Raw genomic sequence first — 23419 nt, forward strand, 5'->3', positions numbered from 1 at the left:
CTCATCTGGTCATCAATAATTAGTGTTTAGTGCCTCAATCCTATCCTATAGATGATTTTTACATTTCAGTGGGATCGACACAAGGCTGTATTTTGTATCTTGTGGACTTGTTTTCATTTTCTTCAGCTTCACTTTGGTTCTTGTGGGCTTATTTTCATTTTCTCCAGCTAATTTAGTTTGAACGGCATCAGTATGAGTCTATTGCACAGCTAGGGTCTGACCTGGTTTTGACTGTTAATACTGAGCGTCTCAAAAACCTCGTTCCACCAGTGTAGTCAGTCTGATTCCTGTGCAGTCCATCAGATAAGGTCCATGTGCAAAGATGCCTTTTGTCTTTTATAGGACATAGCTTTGTATTTGCTATGGCTAAATCATAACATACAACGTTTAATCTTTTGATGTCCAGCTTCATTTCTGTTTTTTATATCATTCCTTCCTCCTGGCTTACAACTTTGGCTTTCCAGTCACCAATAATAGTTGTGGCACCTTGACTGCATATTTCACCAATTTCAAACTGCAAAAATTGGTAAAAGTCTTTAATTTTTGCCCTTTTTTTAGTTGTTGGTGCATATATTTAAATAATAATTATATTAAGTCTTCTTTGTTGTGAGCATGTGGATAGTGTCCTATCCCTCCCAATATCGTACTTTAGGATAGATTTTGACATTATCTTTTTTGCTTTAAATGCAACACCATTCTTCCTCAGGAAGGAGTTAGTACTGCAGGGAAGTTATTATTGATGAAGACAATTGACCTGGATATAACAGGCAGAGGCTTTGATAGAAAACCAAAAATTATAATATCTAGTTTGAACTTTCATTAAATTAACTTTCCTCTCATCAATCTCCTTTCCATCACCTTCTAGACTTTCTAGTACATGTCACTACAGATTGATTTGAGGAGGGAAATCCATATTTCCTAAGAAAGTGACTGGGCTGCAAATTGCTTGTATGATTTTGGATATTACTCCTGGATCTTACTCGAAGATCACTATACCTTCCAGAAGCCTTGAGATCATTCCAGGAAGTTCAGAAAGATAGTCCACTCTCACTTTTTCCATACTTCGAGATAAAGCTAGGACACCCAAAGCTTGTGTTGTGTTTATTGATCAAAACCAAACAAGAAAAATTTAGAATTGTAGTGATGGTGAAACTTCAGCTCACATGCTTTGAACATATTTTCCATGGGTCCTTGGAAAAGGACATCACGTTGGGGAAATGTGCTGTGTCAGAGAAGGAAAAGACCCTCAACAAGTTGGATTGACACTTAGAGTGACTGCAACAATGGACTGCAGCACTTTTAGAGATCACAAGAAAGTCACAGGATAGGGCAAGGTTTAGATCTCTATTTTATAGGATCTCTAGTAGTAGTTGACTTGACGGTACATAACAACATCAATCAGACTAATAGGAGGAAACATTATAATTGTAAAAAAAGTTTTCATGGGTAGGAAGAAGAGTTGAACTTATCCTTATGCACGCTGCAAAATACTGAAGATCTAAGCCCCAGTACAAGTAAAGTAGCCCATGAGGTACAGGGGCTGAAGTGCTCAGTTGCTGAGCAGAGGTCAGTGATTTGAACACAACAGTTGCTTTGCTGGAAAAAGAGGTGGCAGTCTGCTTCCATACTTGCCTTGGACACTCTGTTCTACATGTTCAGTATGAATCAGAAACTATTTGAGGGCTGCAAGTTTGATTTTGGTTTCAAAAGCCACAATATAACTTAAATACACAGCAGTAGGCATAATATGTAGAATGTATATATGCCAACAAGGTTTTGAGACAGACTGAGAGAAAGATAGATAGATGATAGATAGATAGATAGATAGATAGATAGATAGATAGATAGATAGATAGATAGATAGATTAGATAGATGATAGATAGATAGATAGATAGATAGATAGATAGATAGATAGATAGATAGATAGATAGAAATGGATGATGAGGAGAGAGAGCACAGAGCTCAGAAATAGAGGCTATACTATCTTTGACACATTTAGGTGTTGTAGCTCATACATATTTACTTCTCAAAGGTATGTAGGGATTGTTGTTGTTTTTGTTGTAGTTGTTATGTGCTGTCAAGTCAATTAGGACTCATAGTGAACTTGGGAACAACGACTCTGAATTTGTCCTCTCTTTTGTCATCCTCACCATCTTCAACATACTTGAGCCCATTGTTGCCGTGATGCTAAAAAAAAAATTAAAATTAAATGCCTGGAATAATCTCTTAATTCATGTATTAATTTATTGCTAATTTTATCCTACTGTGAAGGAAAGAAAACAAAAGAAAAACCACGCTCATTATATATTGCCTTGCCAGGCCCTTAAGAACAAATCAGTGAATAACATCTATAGGAATTCATCCAGGATATTCTAATAGATTCCACAGTATTCTAATGCATTTTAAAAGTCCATGTAATCAGCATTGTGTTTATTGCTGGCTGCTTATATTACAAAAGCTCATAGTAGCAACAATATAGCTCATAAATATTTTGTTCACTATTAGAGGTGCTGTTGGGTCAATAGTGACTCATCGTGACCCTGTAAACAATAGATCTAAACATTGCCCTATCCTGCTTCATCCACATCCGGCATGCTTAAGTCCATTGTGGAAGTCATTGAGTCAACCTGTCTCATTAAGGGTCTTCCTTTTTTTTTTTTTTCTGGCCATCTCCCTAACCAAGACTATTTCCTCCTGAAGATATGCCAAAGCAAATGAGATGAGGATTCACTATCCTTGCTTCTAAGGAACCCTCTAGTAGCACTTCCTCCAAGATAGATTATTGTTGTTGATTGCTGTCGAGTCGAGCACGACTCATAGCGACCCTATGAACAAAAGGCCTGAAGCCCCTCTACAAGTACCTACGTTTATCAAAGTTCATAGAGTTTCCGGAGGCATGGTGTTTAGGAAGTGGATGCTATTCCTGCGGTTCTTTTGACACAATATGTTCAATACTCTTCACCAACATGACAAATCAGAGGATTCAATTCTTCTTCGTAATTAATTGTCCAAATCTCTCAGATATGTAAGAAGCAATTGAAACTACCATGGCCTGAGTCAGGAATATCTTAGTCTTTAAACTGACATCTTTGTTTAACAGAACTTTGGAGAAGTTCTTGAAAGGGTATTTCCCCAATGGAGCACATTTTTTTTTAACTTCTTAACTGCTACTACCATGGTTATTGATTGTGGATTCAAGTAAAATTAAGTATTTTTTAGCTAAATTGTCCAAAATAAAGTTTAACAAGCTATTTTGGAAAAAATAATGTCATAAATGTCTTATTACTTATCATTGATGGATAAATTTGGAAAACAAAGTCATAATTGAATTATGATGGTTTTGATTCTCAGTTGCTTCTGACAAATAGTGATTCTTTGTGACACAGAGTTTCTTAGACTGTAATCTTTATAGAAATAGAAATATATCTGAGTTTCATCCCATGGAACCCCTGGTGGATTTGAACGTTCAACCTTCTTTTCGGTAAAATCATGAAAGTGATTAGTTTAGCACTTTAAACCTTGTGCCATTAGAACTCCTAGAGTTATGATAAATAAAAATAATCCCAAACCTAAATCCATAAAATCAACTTCAACTCATAAAGGCTGTAAATTTGGGGTAGAACTGTCTCATAGGGTTTCTATGACTGGAAAGACCTATGGAAATGGTACCATATATGTCTCCTTTGTTGAAAGATGATGGGTTCAAACCTCTGACCTTTCAGTTAGAAGTTATTTAAACATATGTTAGAAGTTATTTAAACATATACCACCAGAGCTCTTAGAATTGTTATTATTATTAAGAGTCATTGAGTCCTCTAATACTCATATTGTTGTTGTTGAGTGCCATCAAATCTAAACCAAACTATAGTTGACCCTCCAGTGGGTTTTCAGAGGCTGTAAGTTGTACAGGAGATGCCCATCCTTCTCCTGAGGAGCAGCTGGTGGATTTGGATCGTGTGCCTTTGGGATTGCAACCCAGCTTCTCATGACTAGACCACCAGAGGACAGATAGCAACATGCCATCCTCATGACCTCTGCTGTTCCTGGGCTCATTATCATGAGTCTCCCTTTCTCATTATCAGTGTCTCCCTTTCTTTCTCTGACCTTTCCCAGCATGGTGTCTTTTCCAAGGAATGACATCTCCTGGCATTTCCAAAAGATGTGAGAGGAAGTTTCACCATCCTTGTCTGTAAGCGGCACCCTAGTCATACTTCCTCTACAACAGACTTGTTTGGTCTTCTGGTAGTCTTAGTGTAAGGAGTTGGGCTGCCAAACCAAAGGTAAGTGGTTCATATCCACAAGCTGCTCCATGGGAGAAAGACAGACAGTCTATTCCTTTGTGATTCATTGCCTCTGAAAACCCACAAGAGGGTCAGCTATGACTTGGTTCTGACTCAAGGGTACATAGTATATATAGCATAGCATAGCATAGCATCTACCATATTGAAAAGGCATCGAATCTTCCTCTGTCATCCTTATTCGTTGTCCAACTTTCAAGTGTATAGAAAACAATTGAAAATACCATGTCTTGGACCAAGCGCACCTGGGTTGTTAAACTGACATTGTTGCTTTTAGCACTTTGGAGAAGTCCTTCACAGCAGTTTTTTCCAACGTAACATGTCTTCTGATTTCTTGGCTGCTCTTACCATGGACGTTGACTGTGAAGTCAAGTAAAATTAAATCCTTCATAACTTCCGTCTGAGATTGCCTCTTGATCTGGTGGTAAGGAATTAGCCTTGATATACTTCAGTGAGTGCTTTAAAGCATTCTTCACTTTAAGGAAGGTTGTGTTATCTGAGAGTTAGAATAAAGCCCTGTAACTCTTTAAAACCAATTGCATGTATTGAGAAAGTTATTGGATTTCAAATCAATAGTCTCAAAGAGTAAGAGTATGCCTTCATAGAAATCTGAGCACGGCACTGAAATTCACCCTTCATCCCAGCATTCTGAATATGCTATTTGTCTGATGGCGTGTGTGTGTGTATTATTGTGTTTCATGCATGTATATTGTGTTATTTGCAATCATTCACATACATTGAATCAATTCATACATTGAATACATGCAGATAGTGAATTATTCTTGATTTATGCCATTTGTAATCCCTTCTCATCAAGTCCCCATGTACCCTACCCGTTCTTCCATTTTCCTCCACATTTCCTTAAAATGGCTCCACAAATAATCATCAAACAGTTTTTTGTTTGGATTTTTCTGTTATGCTGTAATTCTAGCAATAGAAATGCAATATGTAAATTATATAGACGGCAAATATGTATGTCCTCTTTAGAAAGCTCTTATTATTTCTACCAAATAGCTGTCTAATTATTCTTTTAAAATCAACTAATTTTATAACAACTCCAAATGGGAAATATGTCCAGTGTCCATTTGCTATACACGCAGGATGCTTGAATAATCAGCTCTGTGGACACGCACATTCTTAGATAAATCTGCTATTCTTTCTCTTCTCTTGTTTGAAGATTAGTTTGCTCAGATGCTATTACCTCAGTGAAAATTCCACCTTTTTAATATGAATATCTTAAGGCATTTTAATGGCGTAAAAATATTTTAAATTATCTACTGAACCTCTTCTTTTAGATAAAATATCCAGGTTGTGGTCATCTGCATTAAATTAAAATATGACTGAAACCAAAATCTTAAGCAGAGTCAGTTTTGAGCTATTTGGAAAATGATTTCCCATTCATCATTTCAATCACTTTCTCCAATGCCTCGTGCACTGAGCTTGACTTGGGCTTGACAGTATAAGCTTTCTTTATGAATAAGAAGTAAGCTGTGAAATGCAATATTTTCCCTTGATTCCAAAGGATGGTTCTCAGATGTAAGCGTGCGTTGGAATCACCCAGAAGGCTGACATTCCTCCAGATATTTTAAATATAAATAGGTAGTGGTGCTTGATAAATTCCATGTCAAAATAATTGTTGCATTTGAAAAAATTGTTAAAAAGAGTGTCTCTTGCAGATTCGGTCCATAAACCAAACATCGCAGATGTGGTATTGCAAATAGTTGCGTTCCTTCTTTCCACTGAATGAAATGATTGCATCTCTGAGTGGAGGTGATCTGTTGGAGCTCTGATGGCCTAGTACTAAAAAGCTGCATTGCAATCACACAAAAAAATTCTTGCATTTCTGGGTGAAGGTGACTAAGTTAATTTAATACCTTTCATATACACACACTAGTCAGCATCAATGAATCTATTCACAGAAAATTGCTTTGTAATATTATGAGTGGGATTGTTTATAAGCAACTCTGTTCACTCTATTGTTACTATGTATCATCAAGTCAGAACTGGTTCATAGCTGACCCTCCAGGCGGTCTTCAGAAGCAGTAAACCGCATGGGAGGAGACTACCCATCTTTAGGCTAATTTACACGTCAGCATACACACACACACAAATCTTTCCTTCATTTGTTTGAAAGAACTCTCATGCTTCAGGACCTATTTCAACAATCAGACTTAGCAATAATAGAAGTCCTATGGAGTCCTACAGGATTAAGACAAGTATTTACACTTGCCTACAAGTAACTTTTCTGTAGCCAGTGAAAGAAGTCTCTTATCAAAGGCAATCATTTGATTTTGGGTTTATGTCTTTTCAGATGTGAACATCTAGGATGATTCTTTAACAGATGAAGGAACACCTCTGAGTTTTCTGTTAGATATTCATACCTGTAGGCTGTTTACAAAATGATTTCCTCTGTTTCAAGTCTTCCTCTTTGTGCAGTCACTCATACTTATTCTACAATGCTAAGCCCAGAGTTCTTTACTGTACTTAAATGTCCACATTAGGTATCTACATATACTCATCTCATGACTTTCGAGTGGGAGCTGACTCCAAGCTGACCATCCATCAGGTTTTCGGAGGCTGTAAACTGCTTAGGAGACAATTCCCCACCTTTGTCCCTTGAAGCAACTGGAGTTTTGCAACATTTGCCTTTGGATTGGCAGCGCAACTCCTCCGTATCCACTAAGCCACCAGAATGAGATATGTTCATGCAATTAAACTCCTCTCCAAGCTGAAAGGGTTGGGCTTCTCCCTGGGTGTAATGAGTTCACTAAGTCATGAATCGCCCACCCGTTAGGACTGAGTCCATTCTGACTCCCGGAAACATTACAGAATAGGGTAGAAGTAACTGCCCCTAGTCCTACTGGTGGTCAAGCACTCAGCTGGTAACCTAAAGATCTTAAGTTTGAAACCCATCAGTTGTTCTGCGGGAGAAAGATGTGGCAATCCACTTATGTAAGAATTTACAGCCTTGGAAAACCTATGGGCAGTTGTTGTTCTTATTGTTGTTGTTGTTGGAAGCAAGAGTGGCAATCAATTCCTAAACACCATGCCTCTCTGGAAACTCTATGAACTTTGACAAATGTTGATAGTTGTTGAGAGGCTTCAAGTCTTTTGTTCATAGGGTTGCTATGAGTTGTGCTTGACTCAAAGGCGATCAACAACATAATTTCATAATATGGACTTAGAAATCCTGAGGCAGCCCTGCTCTGTTCTTTGGGGTTGCTTTGAGTCAATGACATGGTAATGTGTTGTGCTTTGTTGTTTTTTTTTTTGGGTTTTTTAAATAGCAACACTAACTAGAGCATTAACTAGAACCAGCACTGTGTCAAGTCATATGCATAAGTTACTTCGTACTAACCAAAATAATCTCATGAGAAGGTGTTGTTACTATGTGCTGTCAATCAGAATAGACTCATAGCTAACCCTCTAACGAGTTTGCTAAGATGAGGAATTGCATAGGAAGAGATTGCCCATCTTTCTCCCACAGAGCAGCTGATGGACTCAAACAGTATGCCTTTGGGTTGGCAGCACACCTCATTGGCCACCAGGCCACAGTTGTAGTGTACCATCAAGTGAGAATGGACCCCCCCAGCCGGTTCATCTCACAGAAGCAGATTGTCCATCTTTCTCCCATGGAGCAGCTAGTGAATTTGAACCAAGTCCCTTTGGGATTGTAGTGCAGCTTCTTACCATTAAGCTGCTGGGGCTCCCTAATGAGAAATATATTGTTTTAGATGCATTTTAGTCATATATGAAGATGAAATTTCAAGGATAATTAACTCCATCAAAATAATATCATGAATAGTGAAACATGTGACTTCCTTCCAGCCAGAATCCAATCTGTTAATGACAATAAGTAGACAATGCCTATCTATGAGATATTTTTTGTACATATATATATATAGAGAGAGAGAGAGAGAGACACTCTAGCTGAGTATAATCGTAAGTAGTCCTAAGACGTCAAATAAGGTCATTACCATAAGTAAAACATATGAAAAATAAGAATGATATTGTTGTGTACCACGAAGTCAGAACCAACTCTTGTCTGACCAGCCAGTGGGTTTTCAGAGGCAGTTATTGTCCATGAGGAGATTGGCAGCTGGTGGATTTGAACCATATGCTTTTGGGATTGCAGCACTGATTTTCACCACTAGGCCACCAGAGCCCTCTTAAAAATGGAAATATACCCTATTAGGGGAAAAAAAGGAATTTGAGAGGAATTGTTTTCATTTATGCTTCAAAAGAATATTAATAGTATCACCTGTCAAATAGCAAGTGCCCAACACGTTACAAAATACCACCACCACTAAAATGTTCAGAAATAGTGATTCTTACTCTTGTGGAGGTAATAAGTTACAAATTAATGATTTTCACATCTCAAGAAGAAGTGATCCATTTTTCTCTCATCTAAAGAAATAGGCAAAGTTGAATGAGACATAATAGATTAGGCATCCTTTTGACACTATTTAAATTTCATAAACTTGAGAGCATTTCTCTGTCAGTATCTCTTAAAGGAAATTTTAGTATTTCCTTGAATGTCATGCGTCTCATGCAATTTTGGGGGGGGAAGAAATTATGCTAGTTATTTGCAAGAGGAATATAATTTCCTATTATTAGATGTTGTCCAGTGTTTCACATTGAAGCAATTATATCACAGAATTAGAAATATGAATTATTAAGATAATTCTATGCCATCCCAAGAAGGAATTGAGTACTGAGGTAATGCAGCTTTGCAAATGCAACAAGCACGCTCAACCGGCACCAATTCCGAGTATCTGCATGTATCCAAATAGCTCTCTACACAGTGGTAATTCTTCTAATCCTTATAATTTATTCATCTCAGGATACACTCCAAAGCATTGTTCGCATGTTTTATCCACTGACTTTAAAACAAGGGTTCATTATGGTGAGCGAACAGATGCACCTCGTCATCGAGGCTGCCTGCAGTGCTGGGTATGTTCTGGAACATTCTGTTTGGCGAGTTCAGCTAACCTAATGTGCAGTGAAGGCGAGCGTTAGGATTCAAGATAAGTCCCTTATTTGAGCACCCTACCAGGAGCCACACTGTAACTATTGCAACCATTCCAAGTTATACTCTTAAAAGACCCCTGTCCGCCCAGACTTGGCCAGAAACCTATCCTTTCTCAGCGGAATTTTCAAATTCACTTAACATTGCTATTCCAAGCCACAGACACTTAAATGGGCATAAAGGTAATGATCTTCATTTTCATCAATTTATCAAGGCTGGGGTTTTAAAGTGATGAATGTCTCTCCTTGTCCTTGGCACAGACCATCCAGGATAATTTAGAAAGCTGAAAAAAAAAAGTATCCTTAGGCCAAAATACTGGACCACAAAAGGAACATCACTTAGCTTTTTAAAGACAGCGTAAGCTCTTGGATGTCACTGAAGTGCTAATGTCAGGTTTTATGTTACAGGTCATTCAAACAGTGAGTGCCATGGACAGAGATGATCCTAAAAATGGACATTATTTCCTATACAGTCTTCTTCCAGAAATGGTCAACAATCCAAATTTCACCATCAAGAAAAATGAAGGTAAATACATCAGCTGTGTGAGACAGGGTTAAGCATACATTAGAAAATACAATTGTGAATTCGTTATAATGGCTTAAAATAGCATTAATTTTTTTTATTCATCTATGAGCAGTTGAAATCCAGCTTATCAGCCTAATGGCATGGTAATTACATCACTTCAACCTTTCCAATACTGAAACAATAGATAAGAAAATTATTAATGTGGAAATTAATTTTATCCCAGGGAATACTTCCATCATCTTACCTTTACCAAATGAAGAGTAGGATTGAACCCCTGTGAAAACTCCAGGAACTCTGAGATATCTGATAAAGAAGGAGCTGGCTTGCACTTTGCAGTTGTAAAGTTTTAATTGAATGTTTACCAAGCCTTTAGGGAAAGCCTAGTCTAATTTTGCCTGCTTTGCGGGTACACATTAGAGTTATTTGTTTTTAGCTCATTCCTACTTTGACAATAGCAATTAGATCAGAGAATCCTTCTTGAAGGACAGTCCTTATCAGTATTACTTTGGCAATAATATGAACTGATTTTATTGTCTAATCTCTCACTCACAAAGCACATTCAACTTATTTCATTATACTTTGAGGGCAAAGTTTGGATGAACTATTTCCCCTATTTTCTATTGCATAAAAAGGTCAGAGATAATTAAAAACAACAAGGGTGTTGTCTCTGGGATCTTAGGGGGATAAATTTTGTTTCCTCAACTGTAGTATCTTTAGCAAAGATTTTAAGTGTTTCTTTTGACTCAGGTGAAAGGAGATCTCATTTTTTTGTTGACTTAGAATGAATACCCAAATACATACATTGTCTTGGTTTAACTTCTAGTATTGCTATAGGCATGTGTTTGGATTTCTATCTATTTAAAAAACTATACTTAATTTGTTGTTAGGTGCTGTCATATCAGAATTGGGTCATAGCTGACAGTCCATTAGCTTAGTGCCTCCATTCTCTCTGGGAATGCCAAAGAATTGTCTTAAAGGTTTTCAGAGGCTGTAAATCACATGAGAGGAAATTTCCCATCTTCCTCAGAGAAGCTGGTCAATTCAAATCTCCTACCTTTGAATTAGCAATGCAGCTTCTTACCCACCTGGCCACCAAAGCTCCATCTATACAGTTGCTGTTGTTGTTGTGTCAATTACTGTTGATTTTGTGTCTTGTTGAGTCAGAGTCTACATATAGCTCATCTTCCAGTGGGTTTTCAGAGGCAGTGAATTGCATGGGAAGAGACTGCCCATCTTTCTCCCCCAAAGCAGCTGATGGATTCGAACGGCATGCCTTCAGGATTGCAGCACAGCTTCTTACCTCTAGGCCACCAGAGTAGAACTCCATTCATCTATTGAGATTATCTGTCGTATTCTGTTTAAAGGAGGTCCTGTCCTTTATAAAATAAAATAGCATCCTTCGGCTCTTGTTAAAAATAGTGTGGTCTTACCATTTGGCATAATGATACTTAGTTCTTTGGTGATACTTGAAGAGATCAATCAACGAGAAGGTTATTATTTAAATATCATTCATTAATCTGCTTCCATTTGTCATAAACACTAAAGAGGCAGAAATATGATCTTTCTTTTCAGTAATGGAGTGTTCATTTATTAGTCACCCCTAATTGGGAACTTTAGTTCATTATCTTGGTTCCTCTAGATTTTTGTTCCTGCCAAGATTTCTTTTTAATGGAAGTCATATGAATATGTCAGAAATGAAATCCTCTTCAGCCATCCCAAATAGCTGGAAGTCTATATGTAGGTGATTTTCTAGGCTTTTTGATTGTGAGTTAATAGATGTCACTCATTATTTTTATCATCTAAAATACCTTCTATTTTAAAATCCACTATGAAGGAAAGTTTTGCCCTACCAAAAATTCTGAGCTTCTAGGAAATGCCTGCATCATTTCCAGATTTGTCTGTTCTAGGGCTGACCTATCAAAGCCATTACTTAAGTCTGAGTTGGATGAATAGAATAGTGCTATTTCGTATTGTATTTTTAGTATTTCTGAAGAGTAAACTTTGGGTCTTCCATGTGTAAATTTGATACTAACTTTCATTTGTATTCTCTAATTTTTGGAATTAGCGGAAAGTAAGAAGTTAAGCATGCTAACAGGAGGGGCCAAGCTTTAGAAAAGAGAATCATGCTTGAAAAGTTGGTGGGTCACAGAAAGAGAGAAAGACTCTCAGTGAGATGAATTGACACAGTGACTTCAACAGTGAGTGGGCTAAAGACAGGAGATTGTGAAGATGGCATAAGATCAATGCATATTTCTATCTCTTATACATAAGGCTGTTATGAATCAGGATCAACTGGATGGTACTTAACAATAAGTTATATACTATACAAACCTCGGTCCACTCCACTGGTCACCTTACACATGTCCATAAACCCTATAGTAAAATAATTTTTAAGACTATAAAATGGAAATTAAAACTTTTCCTTATGTGTGTGTCTGGGTGGGTGGGGCTGAGTATGTGTAATAACTGCAGAAAGAAGATGTCACGAGTGTGAAATGGTTTGGGATAGAATGAATACTCTTTGTCTCACAATGGTTAATTTTAAATTGTGTATTTATTTATTTTGCAAACAGTGACTTTGTAATTTATTGTTCCTACTGGGACATTTTTTAAAGTGAAAGGAATAGCTATTTATATTTATGCCTAGAAACAGCCATAAACCAAAACTGAGGAAAACTAGGACATATGTTCACTGAGACTTTAAATTTAAGACCCAAATATTCAACATCTCCGCCACAGAATAAATCATGAACCCTTAGGACTTTGGGAGAGATATGTAAAATTGTACTCCGTCTCTCTTTCCCTAGATCAGAAATTTATGAATCTTGCTCCGTAAAGTACTACTATCTGGCACCTTGATTTTCATAGTTAATGTGAATCTAGCAAACACATTTTGACTCTTTTTTATGTGTAGATATAATTAAGACATGCGAAAAAAATTAAACTGTGATAGTTTAATTCTTAATACCTGCTACCAATTTCCTATAAATAGAGCAAGCTACACAAGCAGCAAAAATTCATATACAAAAATTTGTTGTATAATTTCAAAATGCTATAGTGGCATCCACTTCCTAAATAACATGCCTCTGGAAACACTATGAATTTTGATAAATGTTGTAGAGGGGCTTCAGGCCATTTGTTCATAGGGTCACTATGAGTCATACTCGACTTGACGGCAATCAACATCAACTACAACAATAACAACAACATATATTTACATATGTTTGTGTATCTGTACATACATATGCATGATTCACGCTTATTGTTGGAAAGAACCAGTCTCTAGAAAAGGACATCTTCTTCTGAAAGGTGGAGGGTCAGAGAAAGAGGGCGAGGCCGTCAAAAAGATGGATTGACGTAGTGGCCATAGCAATGACCTTGAGCATGGCAGAGATTTTGAGGCGGACACAAGACTGGACAAGGATTAGCTCTGCTGTCTATAGGTATGCTGTACATGCAAGAACATCATGTATGTGTTTGAAATACAGATAGAACCAAATTTAATTTGCTCTTTGCTATTGATTTTTCATTATCGATATAATATTAAGTGGTCAATATTTTATGCTTCCTCATTCACAGTCTCATGATTTTTAGGTTCCAGCACTCTAGCAAGGTTATGATTTTGAGACAGAAGAGTCAAATCCATGACTTACAGATGGGCGAACCTTGTATTGTATGGACCTCTTAAGGAGAGGGTTCTCAGGAGCTGGTGACAGGATCTTTCAATTTGAAGTTGCCATGATCTGTCTCCTCTCCTACATAGAACTGAGCTAATACAGTTTTCAGTTGATTAATTCATAATCAAGTCAAAATGAGAGAGAAATTAGCTGTCTCTTGTCTCCTACACAGTTGAGTGATTTCACAAATAATTCTCTTTCTGCATTTATGAAAATTATCTGTCTGCCAGAGGAGGAAAGCAACTTTTTATAGTGATGCAGGCGCTCAAAGGTCAAGCACATGATGAACCATGCATAACATACGTACATACCAAACAATCACAGCACCTTGAATTTACTAAATGACGAGGCTCATATGCCAATCTCTCTACATTCCAGTTGGGTGGATTTATAGAAAAGGGAATTTTGCTGGCCACATTTGAGCATTGTCTTCTATTCTAACCATGAAAATGGAACATTGTCAACGATTGGACCTAAAAAGACAGGGAAGAAAAATGAAGCTTTCATCAGCACTGGGATATCTTTTTCAGCCCAGGGTTGCAGAAACCTATCTCCTCTTCTCTAACCTGCCTGTTACAGTAAAACAAAAATTGTTGTGATGACTGCAAAGCCGTGTCATGCTGTGGGAGTCTTCATGTCTTCTACAGAAATATGTGAGTTTGAGAGAGAGAGAGATCACCACCCTAATGCCATTTTTAAAAATTCTGACTCACAACAACCCTATAAGACAAAGTAGAATTGTCTTTACTTCCAATTTGCAAGACTATAAAGCAAATTGGGGCGGGGGGGAATGGTCATCTCTCTTCCATGGAAGAGCTAGTGATTTCAGACTGAAGCCTTTGGGCTGACAGTGCAAACACTTACCCTCTAAGCTACCAAAGTTCCATATATACATAGAGATACACACACACACACAGAGTGGGGTTTCAGTGGGTCCATCTATTTCCTATGGGTACACTGGTGGATTTGAACTATCAACCAGGAGCCATGTTTGGATTAAGAGTGCAACTCCCTATAAACAGTGCTAACCCAAGCATCTTTTGTAACTATGTTGTCAAGTACCACTGAGTCAGACTTGACCCGTAGCTGACCCTCCAGTGCATTTTCAGAGGCTGTTAATTGCATGGAAGAAGATTGTCCTTCCTTCTCCCACAGAGCAGCTGGGGCATTTGAACCATGTGCCTTTTGGTTTCCAAGGCAGTTTCTTACCACCAGGCCCCACAGAGCTCCTAGTCTGGCATGCACACAAAAATGCCTCTTTAGTAAAGGAGAACACAGTCCTCCTTATGTTAATCCCTTCCTCCCTAACTGCCCAGGCAGTAGTACTGCTACATCTTTTCATTCTTTACCAAGTCTTTGTGGATCTTTAACTCTACACAAGTATTTCTTTTTAAGTAATCTTTGTTAAATTTATTTTTAACATGGTAATCTTGAGAAGAGTCTCACTGGCAATTGTGAAATCTTTGTCCCTTCACTATTATGTTTTGCAAGAAATCTGCTCAGCAGTGCATCACAGTTGAAAGGGCATTGTGATAGAAAGACAAATTTGAAATATAATAATGATATTAAAATCCAGAGAGGAGGAAAAGGGGGGGAAAGGAACATGTATGAACCACCGGAGTAGCGTCAGGAGATCCGGGTTTGGTCATGAACACATTACTTTGGATGAGCTGGATTGACCCAGTGACTGGGGTAACGGGGATGGGCGTGTCAGTGTCCCTGAGACTGACTCAGGACAGGGTGGGATTTTGAGCTATTGTGCAGAGGGTCTCTATGAGTCCCAAGTGACTCTACAATATATAACAACAGCAACACCAACAACAACATTGGATCTTAAGGTACTCTGATGGCCTCCCCCATTGGCCATCCCTCTCTGGCAGTTTCAATCCACCAATGGCTTCAAGGGAGAAAAACGAGCAATCTCCTATTCCATCTACCGGCTCAGAAACTCAGTTAAGCCTCATCTATGTGCTGGGTTCTGATTGAATAGCAACAAAGGACAGAAAATGGATCTCAGCTTTCCTCACAGTATAACCAGCCTCCTCTCTCAAATTGTAAGGATCACTTCTGTGTCTAGCACACCAAGTTCTTTGCAGTCCCATCCTGCCGCCTGAGTGTGTACTCTGTGGAAACAATTAAACAGAAGGGAAATTGGGCTGGAAGATGAAAGAAAGATAGTCTGTATTCCTTTGCCTTTCTGACTACCACAAGCTTACCTCACCCGTCTCTCATCATAAAATCAAAAGGTGCTGTCTGTTTCAAAGCAGAAGTGGATTTCCCTGACTCAAAGCTGGCCTCAGCCGCCTTCTTGTCCCACTCATCTCCTGCTGTCAGATTGTAGGTGTCAGAGGAGACACCGTGACTCTCTGGTCCACCTTAAAGCCACCTATGACCCGTCTAGGCCGAGCTGGGTCCAGGAGGCCTTCTTGATTATCCTCATGGCTCAGAGCCCCCTTGGGTAAGGCACTTTTCCTCTTTCAGGCCACCAGAAACCTCCTTAAGATTTCCCACCACACCAGGCTGCTCTAAGCTGCCAGAGGACATTCCAAAATAGCATCTCTTTTCTCAAGTGGCCTTTAAAAAAGCCTCTATGCCTTGGCTACAGCATTCATGATTATTGGGTTTCCCCGGCAACCACACCTAAGCAACAAGTAGTAATAGTGTGCTGGGACGTGTGTGGCTGACACACACACACACACACACACACTGCACTCACACAGCTCAGGTTCTCACCCCTCCACCTCATCCCGTTCAGCCAGCCAGTGGCCGGAGGTGTCTCCCCTGAAAGCCTTCAGCTCTTAACTCTTGTAAAGCACAATGCATTTCCTCGGTGCGGAATCTGCAAAAGGTCACACTCAATTTGCATGAGACGAGAGGTCCAACTGGGATCTCAAACACGCAGCCTGGTATTATGCATACATGATCCAAAAAAGGCTGCCGCCGCCGTAATTCATAATTTATTGTTTATGCTTCCAGCAACATTCGCCTGATAAAAAGCCATTTATGTTTCACTTTGTCGCCTAAACTGTAATTAAGGACGATGTGCAAGTTTAGAGAGATGGATAACGGATCTGCACGGCTGCATTCTGTGTCACAAATAAGATTTGGCTCAGAAGATGTGGAGGGTTTCTTTGCTTACGAAGGTTTAATAAAACGGTTATTGTATTCTCTCTTCACATCTCCTATTCCCGCCCCCTTCCCTCCCTTAATCATCAGATGAGAGTATCTTCAAAATTGAAGAAATTCATTGCAAATATTGAAAATCCTAAAATGATTGCTCTGGTCAAACACAGCGCTGCCCTTCGTGTCTATTTCTCCGTGATAGTGGTGTGAGGTAATTGACTCTTAAGATTACTGGCTACTCGGGGTGTAATTTAGATGCGTGGCATGGAGCTCCGTGCGTGGTTGTCTGCAAAAGCTGCTCCAACTTGAGAACTGCATGAAAGCTGCCCTGTCGATTTGCTAGCTGTTAGTTCTGCTCCTCACAGAACATTCAGATCCTGGAGATTTTTATTTTATTTTATTTCTTGAAAGGGAAAAGCCATAACGTAAAAGTCAGTACAGGCTTAGCGATCTTGTCTTTGCTGTGCGCTGCTGTGTCGTCGAAACTAACACACCATTGCCCTCCAGGGTAGAGCAGATAGAAACTAACGCACCATTGCTCTCCAGGGTAGAGCAGAGCACAATTGCCCTGGGATTGGCCTCAGCTGGGGAGGGTCCAGCCAGTAGACAGTTGAGATGCTCAGCTCCCCCAGCAGGAATGGAGGAGAAAGATGGGCATTCTCCTCAACACGTGATGTGCAGCCTCTAAAAATTCACTGGAGGATCAACTATGAATAGCTTCCAACTCCATGCCAATGCATTTGGAGTTTCCATCAGTTTGTTTGTTTTCAGTCTTTATGGGGGACGCAGTACCAGAGTTTCTCCCGTGGAGCTGCGGGCGGGTTCAGATTGCTACCTTTTGGTTAACAAGCCAGACCCTTAGTCACTCTCTCTGAGATGCTGACATCACACGGCACCTTCTCTGTTCTCAGAGACTTTTGCTTCAAACCCTGATTTGGCCAAGTAAGTAAATCTCCTGCGTATTCAAAGGAGAGCGTAGAATTACACTGGAGGTTGTTTTTCGTGTAGCCATCCTTGTTTGGACTGCTTCGTTATTGGTGTCATGAAAGAATAATGTTATTTACCGATCTATCATCAATTGACAGGCTTAAGAGTCCTTGGGATTTTGTGGGTTTTCGGCTGACATGACTGTCCTTTTGCAAGCACAGCCAGATATTAAAATTGAATGTGGAGACAAAATGAGCTGTCAGTCTATGCAAATTCTCTTTTCTTTTCTTTTCTTCCTCCTTTTAAAACAGTATTAAGCGTAGTTGACAATCATTTCATCCTCTTTTAGCACAGACGTATGCATTTTGAATTAATGTGAGAAGTTTAGAGACACAACATTAGGCGTACGTGACATCCTGTCTGGGGATGTGACCTGAATAACACAACCCAAGCACTTTGGAGTCTTAAGTTTGCAAAAGAAGAAGCTCCAGAATGCACAGGAACACTCTGGTGATGCTCTAAGCAACATAGGGTATCTTGACGTCTTTAAAAAGTTGACTTGCAATGAATACAATTGGGAGACAAGAGAGAGACCTTACAGAAGGTCACACAGCCCAAGAGCCATAATTAAGAATATTTAGCTGCAGCTTCAAGCTCTCCGGATGGTGATCTCTGCAACTTTGCAGAAACATCTGGATAATCCCGACCCTTTTTTGCAGAATGGAAAATGACCACATGCTCTATGTTGTTTTAAATAGTTAAATAGTCATTTAACAACAACAACAACAACAAAAAATGGTAAATAAAAGTGGCTGTGCAACTGACTGAAAGATTGGTGCTTGGGAAGTTCTCCAGTTCGCATGATTATCTTCAAGAAAACCCAATGCTCAGGAACACGGTGGGTCCTCACGAGTTGGGCTAGACACAGCAGCATCAGCTTGGGGTTTCTTTCTTTGCGTTCAGCTCAGCAACTAGTCAATTGGAAATACTCGCTCTTGCACCCATTCCTTCCCCACAGCTTTTGCAAATGTTGTGCGTGACTCTGCTCATCTATGCAGTGCTGCAAATACAAATGTTAATCGGGAACCTGAGATGGGACACTCACAGTATGTTGTTTAGGGAGGAGCCCTGCGGCTGCAGTGGTCCAAGGATTCAGTGGCTAACTGGAAAGTTGGCATTGTGAACCTGCTTGCCACTTTGACCAATGTTGTAAAGATTTACAGCCTTGAAACCTTTGTGGATCACTTCCACCTTGACCTGTCATGTCACTGTGAGTCACTGTGGGTCAAAGGGACACACTTACTGCCTGTCGCTCAGTGGCAGCAAGTTTGCTTTTTACCTGTTGGTACCTCATTCCTTACTTGAAGGTCTGTGAGTGACCATACCTGCAAACACTGCCCTCTGGTGGCTGACTGATAAACTGTGCTGCCGAGCCAAAGGTATGGAGGTCGAACCCACCGGCGGCTCCAATGGGAAAAAATCAGAAGTCTCCTCTCCTGTGATTTACAGACTCTGAAAGCCCACTGCAGGGTCATTCAAGAGTCAGTTCCAACTTGACAACACATAACAGCAACAAAGGCGAGGAAGGCAAATCAGGGAAGAGGAAATGAATAGCTTCAATTCTTGTTTGGCAGAAGAATTAGTGTATTGTATACAGTTTAGTTTGCTTGGCTCCACAGTCAACACTCTTGGTAACGGCAGCCAGGAAATCAAGAGACGAACTGCATTCTGAAAAGCAGCTGTGAGGAACCTCTCAAGAGTTCTGAAGAGCAACAAAGTCAGGCTGGAGACTAAGGTGTGCCTGATCCGGGCTATAGTCTTTGCCATTATATGCTATGCATCATAGAGTTGGACAACGAATAGGGTTGATAGAAAGAGAATTGATGCCTTTGCGCTGTGGTGCTGGAGAAGAGTGTTGAATATACCAAGGACTGCTAGGAGAACAAACAGGTTTGTCCTGGAGAAGGTGAAGGCAGAGAATGCTCTTTGGAATCAAGGATTCTGAAGCTTCGTCTGACATACTTTGGGCATGTTGCAAGGAGGGACTGGTCCTTGAAGAGGGACATCATGTTTGGGAGAGTGGAGCGGTGGCGAAGGAAAGAAAGACCTTCGATGAGATGGATTGATTCTGTGAGTGGAGTGGTGGGAATAAGTGCATTTGAGATGGCTAGGTTGGCACAGGATAGAACAGCATTTAGAGCTCTTGTACATAGGGTTGCTATGAGTCTCAAGTGACTCGACTGGCACATAACACCAACAAACAGCATACAATTTATAAGTTTTCATAGGGTTTTTCTAGCCCTGTAGATCTAGTTATTTACAGCTCTCTGTGGTTTCTACAGAGGATTTCAGAATTGATAGAGTTCTTGAGCTGGAAAGTCCTTAGTAAACAGTCAAGATTTGGTGAATTTGAGTGCTAATTACATTACGATGTTTTTTTAAAAGACCAAACAACGAAAGCTCTTAGTCTTGATGACTCTTGCTCTTCCAGCTTCTCATGTTCCAAGCTCCTTATCCATCCTTGCATTTGATCATGCTATATTCTGCTCAGCTCTGCTCACTTGTAGATTTATAACTGACCCTCAACTTCATTTCTGAGGCTGCAAATCAAATGGAGGAGATGCTTATCTCTCCCAAGAAGCAGCTGGTCGTTTTGAAGCACCAGAGAGGTGAGACCTTTGCTTTATCACCTCCTCTCACCTCCCTTTGTCTGGAAGGCACATCCTCTGCCTCCTTCCCCTGCTATCTTGTGAGTTTCCAATCACATACCAGAACTCAGCTTCCTCCATGTGCAAGTAGAATAAGATGGTGCTGAACAGCTGAATGACCGGTCATTGTCAAGTTCATTCTCTTCTGTGCTTTCCTTTGAGGGTCAGGATGGTGACTGGTAAGGAGACCCATGAATCAAAGCATATCTCTCCTACGTTTTTCCTCCTGAGGTCATTAATCACAGATCCCATGCTTTTTCAATTACTCATTTGTTCAGGACCTAGATTAATGTGAATTCAGCATTCGTTATAAGGTACTTTAGTGGTGCAATAGGATAAGTCCTGGACTGCTAACTGAAATTTAGGTGACCCCAAGCCACTCAGCTGCTCTTCAGGGAACAGGTTCGGATGATAGGCTTCTTAGAATATTGTAGTTAAGAGAACCTCATAGGGTAATTCTGTTCTCCACTGTGTGGCTACTATAGATAGACACGAGTTACTTAAATTTAAAAAAGTCTCTCATCACACAATAGAATACTACACAACATGCAAGAAGCAATGATTTTGTAAATCACTACCTAACTTGAGAGGGACTAGAAAGCATTATGCTAAGTGAACTAACTCTGTCCTATAAGGACAAATACAGTATAAGACCATTATTGTAAAACATGTATGAGGACCCATGGATGGGAAGGGTGAGAGCAGAGGGTTGAGGAGAGGTGGGGTGGGAGAGTGGTTAATCATAGGGTTGCACAATTTGATGGCTGGAGGGAGAGATGGGAAAAGGAAAAGGGAAAGATCCAGAGTGAAAAACAATGTATATGACCTTTGTAAGTAAACCAGCATAAAATACAAATTTTATTTTTTTTAAAAAAGTGTGACTTTTATACCAGGCGAGTTGTATCAAAACTATAATGCATTTTAAAAAAAATCTGCAATTGGGAGTCATGAACATGTCATACCCATCATGCTTTTCAAAACAACTCATTTACTTAGTTTTTACTATGTCCTTGGCACAGCCCTCGGAATTGGGGATAATGTGGTCAGTAAAGGAGAAGCCATATGTTTTTGTTATTTTCAGGAGTCAGTATTATATCAGAGAGGAAGGCCATAACTGATGTGGATTTTTATCATAGAAAATAAATGCACAGATTAACATGTGAAATACTGGTTTTGAGGGATGATTACAGTCTTAACTTCTGTATCATCATTATCAAAGTTTCTGCTGATGTCCTGTCCAATCGGTAATGTTGCCCTTATAGATAGAATGAAGAGCCTGCATTTCGGGGACACTTCTCATTGCTTCCTTTAGAAGCAATTGGCCATTCAGAGCAGTGATGTACATCTATCGTCATGGACATCAAATTCGCCATCAGAGTTACAGGGCCCTGGTTACCCTTTGTTACCCTGGTTACCCTGGTTACCTCAGACAAGCTGGGCCAAACTCTACATATCAATGTTTATAGTTGCAAGACTGAGGCATGGTGGCGAGTCCCTTCCAAAAACACAGTGGTCACCGGAAGCCTGCAGTTTGTGCTGTAACCCTACAAGTGATGATTCTGAGGGACAGATCTGTTTGAATCTGTTCTAGATTTTCTCTAACTTGCATGATTTATTCATACCTTTTACAGCCGCTTTGTTGTTTGATTGCATCGAATAGCTTTTCAAGTCATAGCAACATTACCTGACAGAGTAGACTTTCCCTGTAGGCTTTCCTTGTGTGTGGTCTTCAATGGCAACAGCTGACCAGGCCTTTTTCCTGCAAAGCCACTTGAGTGGATTCAAACCACTCGCCTCTTGGCTAATAAACCAGTACTTAATCTTTTACACCACTGGGGATCCTTTCAGCTCTCATATTCTCCCAGATAATGCCCATCTGCCAACATAACTCAACAGACCATAGATTGTGGGTTTTGATTCTTAACAAGTACCCAACACTTTCACTGACTTTGACTCTGCTGTGCTGATTGAGAACCTCCGGGGACCAGACAGTGATATTGTGCTGATCTGAGGAAAAGGCATTGTGGTCCTGTTCTGTCCATCTCCTATCCATATTGTTGTCTACGTTGTCACTAAAATGCATGTGTAGGTGAACTTGGTGGGAGAAGACAGTAATTACTGCCCTTGGATCTTTTGGGGTTCCTCATTGACTTTGCTCTCATGCTGCTTGATTGCTTTCTAGCATTTTCGCCCTCTGTGGCTTGAGTCCATTTTTTCTGAGCCTTTTTGAAGCTTGTTTATCTTGGGCTGTCTGCGGGGGGCAAGCAGTGATATTGTACCTGGTATACCAAGCACAGTCACATCCTCCTCTGACTTTCATTCTTTCCCGTGGCCAGGCAGTCCCTGCTAGCTCGATCAAGGTCACACTGTGAATTACTTCTCCTCCCTGGGTTTCGGTTTCCAGTCACACAAAACGAATGGGTCAGCGGTAGGGAGCTAAGGACTCACCTGTTCTGGCCTTCTGAGTGAGAAAAATATGTGGAGTTGGGAGAAATATCACAGGCTTTTTAAAATCAGGCGAGAGCCCTAGTTCTACCAATTAAAGGGCATGTGACTTTGAAAAAGACTTTTTTTTCCCATTCTTGGAATTAGTATTGAAAATGTTGACCCCCAAATCACTGTGATTATTAACTGAAAGAATGTAAAATAAATGCCAAAGGCAGTGCCTCGAGTTTATTTGATACTATTATCTTGTGGATTATTAACCTTCAAAAGAAATGATGAGTACAGAAATGATCTCCCCATTACAAATGACTGTAAAAATATTGTTCAAATTAACTAGTTGGATAGTTGGATATTATTATTAAAATACAGACTTTTGCAGCCTTGCAGCTTTTTCATTCTTAGATGGGCAGAATCCTGGACGTACAAAATCAGGTCTACATGCCAGAATTCCTCAACAAACGTTCAAGTAATGATTCCCATAGTTAAAACGTGTACAGCATTGCATTATCTTCCAAGGTTGTAGGCAAGAAATGCTAAGAATTTTCTGTAAGCATTTAAATAGGTGTCAGTTTTGATTTATTAAGAAGAATTCTGTATAAAACATAGAACTTCAGTAAGTATTTACAGAAAAGAACCAAAACAACATAGGAATATGTATAGAGATTATTTTTTTTTGCATTGTTTAG

The 23419-nt window shown here is 39.6% G+C and overlaps 1 protein-coding gene across 1 annotated transcript in view; it reads left to right on the top strand.

Annotated features, from left to right (window-relative positions):
* Positions 1-23419, top strand: part of CDH8 (cadherin 8, type 2) — a 451012-nt gene that overhangs the window by 376431 nt on the left and 51162 nt on the right. Inside the window, exon 10 of the mRNA XM_006878719.1 lies at positions 9736-9853. Coding sequence (XP_006878781.1) covers positions 9736-9853 — 118 coding nt within the window. The remainder of the gene's footprint in view (positions 1-9735; positions 9854-23419) is intronic.

This window comes from Elephantulus edwardii, unplaced genomic scaffold (assembly GCF_000299155.1).
Source record: "Elephantulus edwardii isolate Elephantulus edwardi_28Jun2011 unplaced genomic scaffold, EleEdw1.0 scaffold00001, whole genome shotgun sequence".
NCBI lineage: Eukaryota > Metazoa > Chordata > Mammalia > Macroscelidea > Macroscelididae > Elephantulus > Elephantulus edwardii.